At 32.3% G+C, this 12020-nt stretch overlaps 1 protein-coding gene across 1 annotated transcript in view; it reads right to left on the bottom strand.

Moving 5' to 3' along the window:
* LOC127732118 (plasminogen-like) overlaps nucleotides 1-8772 on the bottom strand; it is a 52112-nt gene extending 43340 nt beyond the window's left edge. Inside the window, exon 1 of the mRNA XM_052241179.1 lies at nucleotides 8634-8772. Within this exon, the coding sequence (XP_052097139.1) occupies nucleotides 8634-8700 (67 nt within the window). The 5' untranslated portion in view covers nucleotides 8701-8772. The remainder of the gene's footprint in view (nucleotides 1-8633) is intronic.
* Nucleotides 8773-12020: the final 3248 nt, after the last annotated feature.

The raw sequence follows: 12020 nt of genomic DNA, 5'->3' as shown, positions 1-12020 counted from the left end.
GGATTTGGTAAAGAAAAACGCAAAAAATTTGAAAGGTTCGAAATTTGGCGTCTCGGAACAATTGCCTAAAGAAATCCAGATACGGAGGAAGGAAAAATTACCCATACTTAAGGAGTTGCGCGAACAAGAGATAAAGGCGTATTTCGTTAAAGACCGCATATTTGTTGGTGGTAAAGAATATAAACCATAGGACATTTCCAGGGAACTTTCTGAGACATTAAAATGTTTATGTTGGAATATCAATGGCCTTACATCAGTTTATAATGATAATAACTTTCTGAATCTAATAGACAAGTATAACATTTTATTTTTTAGTGAAACATGGTTACAAGAAAATAACTTTATAAACATTGAAGGGTTTGAAAAAATAACTTGTCTTTGTAGAAATAAAAATATTGGTACCAGAAATGAAGGTGGTTTAGCTGTATATTGTAAACAACACTTATGTAAAGGTATTTTTGTTGAAAAAGAAGTCAACCATGGTATTTTACTTTTAAAATTTGAGCACACATTTTTCAATACAACTAAAGATGTCTTTGTTTGTTTTTCTTACATTCCACACGAGAAATCGAAATATTATAATATTTGTGATATTGATTTTCATGAGATTATTGAAAGTATTGTTTTAGATTATAGTGAAAAGGGCATTGTTTTGATATGCGGAGATTTTAACAGTCGCATTGGTGAAGTGAGTGACGTTTTATATAATGATCAATTAGATAAATTTGTAACGAGTGTAAATCATTTTGAAAACCCCATTATTTCTGATCGATGCTCAATGGATAAAGTTGTAAACACCTTTGGATTCAGATTCAGATTCAATATTTTATTAAAGTCTCACCACTTGTATAACATTATACATTCCAATATACATATAAAACATTGCGTATAACATAAAATATTGAAAAACATATATAAAACATATAGTATATTAAAACTAACAGTAAAATATCATTAGCTTAAATACTAAAACATATACAAGCGCCATTCTATTAAGAATTATGAGAGACTATTAAATGATTAATTATATACAATATTTAACATAATTTTAAAACTATATATATCTAAGATTTAAAATATATCATCAGCTATATACAAATAAGAAATTTGTTCTTCTACATAAAATATTAAAGCAGGTTTTAGCAACTACCTGACATAGTTCTTCATTTCTGAATAAAAATATAAACTTTTCGTCATTAGACACGTTATAAAATTGATCATTATGTTTTACTGCTTCACTATACAATATATTTCGAAGGTCTGCATATAAAGGACATAAAGTAAATACATGTTTTTCGTCTTCAATTTCATTTTTACACATAAAACAAGATCTTTCATTTATTGGTTTATTCTCATATCGTCCTGTTTCTATTTTAAGTGGAGCAACACCACACCTAAATTTTGCATAAGCACTTTTAAATTTAATAGACATATTTTGTTTTAAATATAACTCTGTACAATATTGTGATTTATATAGCTTATAAGTACGAAGCTTGTTACCATTACCCTGTGACAAAATTTTCGTTTGCCATTCTGCAATATATTTATTAAATAAAACGTTTTCAAGTTGTAGAACAATATTTTTATGCAGCACACTATCAATACTAGTATACAAATCAAAATTACAATCTTTAAGTTTTTTCATGACTCTATTACACCAGTTTTTCTTATTATTCACAGCATTTTTATGTGACCATTTGAAAACTTTGTAATTTATTCTGTCATTGGTCATGACACTACATCTTGCCCAGTGCCTAAAGATACATGTCCATTGTTTTACACTAGGTGGTCTCCAGCCCATGTCCCCGTTAATAGCATCATTTGGCGTATACTTGCCAACACCCATAAAGAACCTGATAGCTCTGTTCTGGACAGCGTTTATACAAGAAAATGAACGAGTGCCCCAAATGGATGCACCGTAGCTTATGACTGACCAGACCAGAGTATCAAATAATGTTGTAAAGGTACTGTGCTGGAAACCACCATGTGCTTTACTTTTAACAATCAATAAACTTAGAGCTCGACTTGCCGACCTTGCTACAGCTTTAGCCATCTCATTATAATCGAGATATTCTGTCAACAGTAGACCCAGATATTGGTAACAAGATACTATTTGTACTGTATTATTATTTAACAAAAAAGATTTAGATGTTTGTTGAACCGAAGGGTTCCTAAAATGGATAACTTTAGTTTTATCTAAGTTCACATTCATACAATTGGTAACACACCAACTACTTAATACATCTAATAGAGTCTGTAAATTATTTTCATTTTCAGCAATGAATACAATGTCATCAGCATATAAAAGTATACCAACTTTTTCACCATCAATGTCTACACCAATGTCTAGTGCTTTTATTACATCAATTAAACTATTAATAAAAATATTGAACATAACAGGCGATAATACACATCCTTGTTTTAAACCTGAATTAACGCTAAACCAGTCTGTCATATTACCATTAAGTTTAATACAACATTCTACATGTGAATATATAGCTTTCAATGTACATAAAAAATGTGTACTAATTCCTAAATCATCCAATTTAGTAAACAGTAATTTTCTACTAACAGTATCATACGCTTTTTTAAAATCTATGAAAGCTGTGAATGTTGATAACTTTTTCAGTTTTCTAGTTTCAATAATTGAAGTTAATGTACTTAGATGGTCAATGGTACTTCTACCTTTACGGAAGCCATTTTGCTCATCATGAATAATATCTCTTTGTTCTAACCAATACACTAATCTATCGTTTAGTACACTGCAATATAATTTATATGCACAGGGAGCTAAAGTTATGCCCCTGTATGATAAAGGATCTCGTGGATCTGAAGTTGAAGACTTAGGAATTGGTGTTATAATACTTTTACCCCATACAGAAGGAATTTTTCCATACTTGAAACATATATTAAATAACTTATGCAAAGTTAACATCAATGCATTATTTCTAAATAATTCTACTGACAACTGATCAATACCAGGTGACTTGCCATTTTTACTTTTAGCAACAGCATTTACTACTTCTTCAAACAATATTTCCCTATCTAAAAAATCATCTGGAATATTAATATTAACATTAGTGTCAATGGTCTGATTATTACAATTTAATAATTTATCAAAACAGTTTTTCCATTTATTTAACACAATGTTTGTATCTGTACTAGTTGTCCCATCGTCTAGTGTCACTTCCATCGGTATAGATTTCTGTCGTTCATTTCCAACGCCGACTTTACCAATCTTCTTCCAGAACTCTCGAGGATCCCGTTGTTGGTCATCTAGAAGTTGTTCCTGACTGTGGTACCAAAACTGTCGTTTAGCTTTCTGACTGCTTTTGTCGAATAATTTCCGTTTTTCTACAAATATATGGCGTAAATCCTTCTTGCATCCGCTATGACACTTATGCCACGCACGCTCGGCTTTACATACATCGTTCCAAAGTAGTGTTAAGTTGTCGTTCCACCACGATTTTTTCATTCGTCTCCTTTTGTTACTTTTGCCATCATATATATTAGTTTTACGTTTATTTAGCTTTAAATCCATTTCAGTATGTACAATTTTAACAAAATTTTCATATTTATTGTCTAAATTTAACTGGTTTATTTCAGATTCCTCTAATTCAGTTATAAATGTGTTAAGTTTGGAAATTGTTTCATTGTCAGACATCCAATCGTTCGGAATACTCCGTGTGTCGTATTTAACTAGTCTTACAGTACCGTTATCTGTCAATTGATCGGACACGGTTTGTTGAACATCATAACCAGGTGTGACAAATGTCCAGCATAACAAAGAATGATCCGGTCATAAGAGCCTACGGCTGCATTTTCTTCAATTAGAGTTCTTGCTCGAATGACTTCAAAGTTTTGAAAAAATGACAGTTTCTCATAAGGTACTACGCAATAGTCAACGACCGATGATCCTCTGCTTGACACAAACGTAAAGTCATTGTTGATAAAATTTCGACCATTTAAAATACAACAATTAATATTGCTCAAAAATTCACAAAACAAGTCGCCGTAACTATTAGGTGTAAAATCTACAACATTACGTTCTGGTAATAAGTCAATTCCTTGTATATAATCTTCAATGTCGGAGACTCGACTATTCCAATCACCGCATAAATAAAAAGGACTACCATTTGGAATTGTATATATTTTGGACATAAGCGTATCAAAGAAATCATGGATGTTGACCGAACGCGTAGAGTGTTCCGGCGGCAGATAAACCACACATACAAAAAAGCAATTATCTTGGTTGTTAATTTCAGAAAATTGTACCCATAAAATTCCGTCTGTTGATGCGTCCACTTTCACTACATTGAACTGTGAATGCATATCGTTTTTCACTAATAATCCTACCCCACCGGATCCAGTTCGAGCACGTACGTGGATTAGTTTTCGATTATTTCCGTACCATTTATAACCATCAATATTTATAATATTTTCTCCAACAAGATGGGTTTCCGCAAGACCAATTATATGCAGACCTCGATTCTTTAAACACGAAGCTAGTAAACTATTTTTGTCACTGTTCGGATTTTTACTCCAGCCGTTTATGTTCCAAAACCCACATTTGACCTATCCGTTACGTGGTTTGCCGGCACCTCCTCTGCCTCTACCACGCCTATTATTTCCGGAGTATCTTCGCCATCCATCCGAAGAATTTTCGTACGCTTTGCCGTTTTTCGAGTGTGAATCAATATCGTTTCTATTTTGCTTACGGGCTTTCATTTGATCCTCTGTCCGTTGTGTAGTGTTTACATTATTGATTGACGTGTTATTATACTGTTTTTTAACAATACGACCAGATTTAACAACAAAATCATTATCTTTGCCCAGGGCTCTCAAAATTGTACGGTTGTTAATGTTATTGATTCTTTGTTCATAAGGGATATCGTTTTCAATGTACACTCTTGAATACTTAGAAGAATTCATTAACACCTTCTTTGATTTTAAAACCAATTTCTTTTGTTCAAGACTTTCAATTCCAATGACTACGATACCTGGTTTATTACTGCCTGTATAAGTTTGTTTTCTGACAACATCTTTAACAGAAACATTAGCTAGCTTCAAACCATCTTTTATTAAGGCTGTCACTTTAGATTTCAAGAAGGTTTTGTCTGTATTTTCACGATGTTCTACAGGAAGATTTTTTACAATAATATTCAGATTCTGTTTTTGAACTGTTTTATCACACTTTGATGTTACTATTTCAGCATATGACTTTTCAAGGGTTTCAACTTTGGACGTAAATTATTACAGGTGTGCTACAACACGGGATTAACTATAGCTAACGGTAGACTCGGTGGCGATACGAATGGTAAATTCACGTTTTGTAATAGTAAAGGGACGAGTGTCAACGATTATCTTCTTGTGTCTCCGAACAATTATGGTATCATTAGTGACTTTGAAGTTCTAGAAATGAATGAGTTCTCAGATCATATGCCTTTATTTTTTGAACTTAACTTTTCCACTATATGTCAAAAGAGAACAAATACTACAACACGCAATTACATTAAATGGGAAACAAATAAAAATGACGAATATGCACAAATGTTACAACCTCATAGAGAAAAACTATTGTCAGTTGTGAATAATATTACATCAGATGTCGACATACATAACGCTGTAAGGGAGATAACTCGTATTATTTACGATAGCGCTTTCAAAGTGTTTGGACAATCAGTTTCTATTCATAAAAACATAGATCGCCAAAATCGTCCGAATAATGAATGGTTTGATGAAAATTGCAAAAACGCCCGAAAAAGATTTCATGTCACGAGAAACTTTTTTATACGTCACCAGACGGCTGCAAACAGGAGTGAATACGTGATTGCTAGAAATTCTTACAATAAAGTGAAGCGAAAAGCCCAGTACAATTATAAGAGGAAAAAAGGTCTTGAACTTTGTAGTATTGCAAAAACCAATCCAAAAAAATTTTGGTCAACCTTAAAGCCAAAAAACAAATCAAAGTGTGTAGTGGACAACGAAGAAATGTTTAATTATTTTGAAAATGTTCTTGGTATGAACCCACCCGAGCTATCTGATACAGTAGTAGATCTTTTAAATAGCACTTATTTTGATGGTGTAAATATAGACTTACTAGATACAGACATTTCCGAAGACGAAGTTATTAAAGCACTAAAGAGACTTAAATCCGGAAAAAGTGCAGGTAACGATGAAATTGTAGGTGAGATGTTTTCGTCATGTCCTTTATTTTTCGCACCTATTTTAAAAACTTTGTTCAACTCGAACTTTGCTATCGGAATATATCCAGAAAATTGGACTGAATGCTTAGTTATTCCTGTTCCTAAAAGTGGTGATCTTACGAATCCGATTAATTATAGACCTATAATATTAGTAAGCATCCTTTCGAAGTTGTTCACTAGTATTCTAACTGACCGTTTGTTATCGTGGTCTCAGGACGAAAATCATATAATAGACAACCAATTTGGATTCCAGCCAGGACGTTCGACTGTTGACGCTATATTTACTCTGCATGGAATTATTTCACATACTCTTCAGCATAAATCAAAGTTATACTGTGGGTTCGTAGACTTCCGAAGGGCGTTTGATAAGGTGGACAGAAGAATTTTGATATACAAACTTCTCAAATCTGGAGTTAGCAGTAAATTCGTATCAATGGTAAATTCTATTTATTCATCTGTGCGTTTACGTGTGCGGTCTGGTGGAGTACTATCAGAGGCTTTTGATAACCACCTTGGTGTAAAACAAGGCGAACCCTTATCTCCCTTACTTTTCTTATTTTTTATAAATGACATTATTCAAGATATCTCCACTGATGTAAACGAAGATGTCATATCTTTGAATGGAATTCTTATATATCTAATACTTTTTGCTGACGACACCGTTTTATTTGGAAAAACACCGACTGTTCTGCAACACTTATTTGATAAACTTTTACTTTACTGCAATAAATGGAATATTGAAGTAAACGCTGATAAAACCAGAGTAGTGGTATTTAGAAATGGATTTAGACCAGTAGACACTCATTTTTTCTATGATAACAAGGAACTGCAAGTTGTTAATTCATATGTGTACCTTGGTATATTATTACATTACAACGGAAAGTTTTTACATACTCAAAAACGTTTAGCACAACAAGGATCTAGAGCCATGTCATCTCTAATGAACTCTCTCAAACAATTCTTTATCACTTCAGAAGAACAGATGTTTCTTTTCGACAGTATGGTCGGATCCGTCTTAGGCTATGCATCAGAAATATGGGGTTTCCACCGTGCTAAAGATATCGAACTTATCCATAACCGTTTTTGTAGATTTGTGTTACAATTGGGTCGAAATATACCAACATGTTTTTTATATGGCGAACTTGGCCATTTACCTCTTTTTATTGTTAGAAAACAAAAAATATTGAAATATTGGTTACATATTATTACAAATAAACCAAAAGTTGTATACGATGTGTATAAACTCTTGTATGACGATGCTGTCAATGGTTATGTAAACTGGGCCTCAAATATACGGGATATATTATATGATCTTGGGTTAAATTATGTATGGCTAAATCAAGATGCTAGCACAATATGTATAAATAATATTAAAACTCGTATTAAGGATCAATACTTGCAGAATTGGTCAACATCTATTCAGGAATGTAGTAAACTGTCTTTTTATTGTAGATTTAAATTAACTTTTTATATTGAAAAATATCTTTCTTATAGCAATAATGTTAGTCTGCTAACAAAGTTACGTAGTGGAACATTAAAGTTAAATATTGAAGTTGGTCGTTATAATAATATTTCTAGAGAAAATCGTTTATGTGAATGTTGTAAAATGTGTGTTATTGAAGATGAATACCATTTTGTTCTTGTTTGTCCAGCTTATAGATCTGTACGAACACAATTTTTACCAAAGTATTATTGTTCTTGGCCTAATAATCGCAAACTATTAAATATACTACAAGCTTCTAGTAAGTCTCTTACGATCAAATTATGTAATTATGTAAAAGCTGCATGGAATATTCGATCTAATATAGTCTCATAACTTTATATGTCATTGTATTATACTATTGTTCTCTGCTGTCTATTCATGTTTTATATTATGTAATATATGTTGTTAATTTTGCCATAGCATGTTTATGCTTTTGCAATAAAGATTCATTCATTCATTCAATACAGTTTTTACATGAGAGGGAACATCTCAAAGTTGTATCCCAACTTAGTTTATTTTTACACCTTCTGCATGAACGAAAAAAAATGCCCATCAAAATCCAAAAAAGATTTTATCTTTCTGAAACACAAAATGCATTTAACTTTTATATATCTAGTGGATGCCAGGCATTAAAACTTTTCCAACTGGACAGGTAAGTCTGTACTCGGAGTAGTTTTTGATGTGGAAATACAGCCATGTTTGTCCATTTGTTATGATGAACCTTAATGCCTGAAAATTTTAGACAGTAACTTAATGCTTAGGCGTTAGCTTATTGCCTAGGATTAAAGCGCAATGCCTAATTTCACTTACTGCCGCTTACATATATAACAATCTCTACAACTTTTTATATATCGTTAACGATGAAGCTAAAATGAAGCAATTTGTCATTGAATTTGAAATTCTTTGAAAATATTTAAAATGTTCATTTATCTGGTTATCCATACCTTCAGCAGCAGTCTGACATCCAATATACAAAAAAAGTGTCAATATGACCAAGTATACCGAAGTCATGATAACACTGGTATTCCGTTTATTTTGTTATTTTCATCCTATGTGTTACACTCCTTTATCAATTTATTGAGTCAGAATGATATATATAACTCACCGGAATTCAGCTTATCTTCTGATTTCCGGTAAAACCTTACATAGTAAACCCTTACATGTAAAAAAGGTAACAAATATTAGTTTCGTATAAGCTTCAGCTAACTAGGTAATATATAAATATTTACATCCGTTTTCAATATCCAATCTGTATTTTAGATGTAATTCAATGTTGACCAAAAATGGAGATAAATCTTGCTGGAGACTGTTATATTGTGTGCTTGGCTATTCGGGCCGTATGAGTGGTAAGGCATACAAGTGATAGCTTTTCTAAAAAGCTTGCCGTATTTTAGCTGCTTATATTGAGATCGGTGGTTTGTGGGTATAGGTTTTATAGGTCCCCTGAAAAACTCTCTAAATCCGCCTCTGACTACTATAGTTGGCCATTCAAATATGAGAATATTACATCTTATATGTATAGAAGTCTTCTAAAATATTATCTAGTATTAAAAATAGGAAAAAATAACCAGTTGAATACAAAATTATATAAGAAGTTACCTTAAGGATATTAACAGTCTTTGAACATACCAAAGCAAATATATTGCAATTTATTTTTGATAATCATACTTTTGGCAATCCATTTTTTATACATTGTAAAGTTAGAAATATATCGAAATAACTGTTGTCAAGCTGTAAACCTACAATATTGGGTAGTGTGTAGTTAAACTATCATGACAAATCAACTTGATGAAGCTATACTAAATAATATCTAAACACAAACAATGAAAAAAAGTTTTGAGGGCCAAACTCTAGCTGAAAATTTTGAAATAAGACAACTCTGTCACATGTATGCTAAACTATGAGATGTTTAGTTTATGTTGTTTTTTTGGAAAAAGGGTTTGGGGGGGGGGGGGGGAATAGTAAGTTTATTTTGCTTCTTTTGGTTAATAGTGATCTGATGTATGAATGTGTATTGCCATGTTTTATGAACATGTAGTATGAATGACTTCTCTAATGCAAATTTTATAGAATAAATAATAAAAACAACAACTTATGCATCTTTATCAACAACATATACAGTAAAAAAAAGAGTGTGAACTCGTAATACACACAGAAACGTAGACAAAAGAAATGAGGAGTGCCTTTTCCTATCATAAAAAAGTGCCCTGCCCTTCACTGGCACCCTGCCCCCTTCTATTTCTAGCTGGAGCACTGGAAGTGATGAATATCTCATCTGGCTTTTGTCTTAGAAGAAGCAATTAGTTTTGAAGGTACAGATTAAGTGTTGTTATTACTAATTTCCAGATGTAGTATTACTGTAAGAAGATGTTTTGTGGTTATGGATTTGGAATGAAATATTAGTTGCAAATAATTTCCTAGAGCATGTTGTCAGCTGGCTTCTTATATTTTTTAATATTTTGTTGTGGTTTGTAATCTTGCAATTGTTTTTGTAAGTTCTATAGATGAGAGCTTCATATTGGTATTAGCATTTAGTGCTTTATATTTTGTTGCATGTGTAAGCATATGCTTTTGTTTGTTGGAATATTTATATTTTCATTTCTGATGCCAACCAGCTCATGTAATACATAGTCAGGATTATTAGTAAGCGATAGTTGTTTTATTTGTTTTTGTTTATTGTCATGATTGATATTGACTATATACAATATAGCTTGCTGTTTGGTGTGAACCAAGGCTTCATGTTGAAGACCGTACTTCAACCTATAATGGTTTACTTTTACAAATTGTGACTTGGATGGAGAGTTGTCTTTGGTACTGATATGACATTCTGTTATATCTATCGACAAGATTGAGAACACATTTTTTTGTAGTAAAACATATTTAATTCTATAATATCATATATAACAATCTATCGGTAATTTGTGCATTTTTCCTTTGATGTGTACTCTCTGGTAATGTCAGTATTAGTTGACTGGTCGTGATATATAAATTATTGGGTCAGTTCGCAATTGACATGCACGGGTGCGCTGTTTCAGGATCTTTTTTCCCCTTTCATTCACAAAATCATGCAAGATTTTTTTTTTTGCAGAATTGCAAGAGTGTTTTGGTGAATGAAACGTTTCACTTCTCACATTGTTTGAAAGTTTCAGTAAAGTTAGTTTTGCCTTTTTGACAGATTGTGTGAAAATTCAAACAGAATATGAATGAAAAACCCAATTAACTTTTAAAAAATGCACTATTATTAATAGCTTTCCTTGCTTATTCACAAGGATGTATAAATATATCATCCATGCTATTCCGATCTGAGTTTTTATTCATACATAGTCTGGTGCTGTTCCAAGTAGTCTTCTTTTACTATTTCTTGAGAAGTATTTGTTTTACCTATTCAGTCACTATAAAGTGTTACAATTAATATTTAGACGCAAAACAGATAGTGACCCGAAAGGTACTGCTATCATATGAGAGGAGCTAGAAAAAAAAATGAAATGTACACATTTTCAACATTTTTGTGGGACCATGAAAATGTGGTTTCATTGTCAATATATAGACAGATATTCATAGACCAAAGAACAAATAAGCAACAAATTCAAAAGTAGATGAAGGATGAATTATGGAAAGAAGGGGTGCCCGGGGGCCCCAAACTTGACAAGGTTTGGTGTTGAACAAGTAAAATGTCTGCATTAACATTAAATGTAGGTTTTAAAAAGGGAGCCCAGGTCGCCTTTCCCAAAATCCGTTTCTGAAATTAAAGGTAACCGCATATTTCTGGGCGCGGTTGAAAAATAAATGAACATGACTTTGAAAAAGCAAGAATATTAAGCTAAATGAAATAGACCAAATATGGGTGACATCTATTAAAATGTTTGAAATAATTATGAAGTTGACAAGAAATGAACTTGTTGAGATAATATACATGTACAGTCAGCCTACAGACTTGTTGCCTCCTGAAATGTCTGCCTACACAGTGCTTTCCTAAAATGATTTATAATGTGATCGTTTTCATGATGAATGCTGAGCAAACATAGATTACGCCGTTGGTTTTCTCGTTCGAATTGTTTTACATTGTTATTTCGGGGCCTTTTATAGCTGACTATGCGGTATGGGCTTTGCTCATTGTTGAAGGCCGTAAGGTGACCTATAGTTGTTTATTTCTGTGTCATTTTGGTCTTTTTTGGAGAGTGATCTCATTGGCAATCATACCACATCTTCTTTTTTATATGTATAATGACAAGATAAATGTTATGTTATCCACCCAACTAAATAAAATATATAACTTCTCGTTGAACTTCTAAAACAACGACAAATCTGCTGATTCATATCGTATCATTCAA

The sequence above is a fragment of the Mytilus californianus genome, unplaced genomic scaffold (assembly GCF_021869535.1).
Source record: "Mytilus californianus isolate M0D057914Y unplaced genomic scaffold, xbMytCali1.0.p SCAF_1, whole genome shotgun sequence".
NCBI lineage: Eukaryota > Metazoa > Mollusca > Bivalvia > Mytilida > Mytilidae > Mytilus > Mytilus californianus.
The sequence above is the reverse complement of the archived record's forward strand: the minus strand, read 5'-3'. Positions and strand labels throughout refer to the sequence as shown.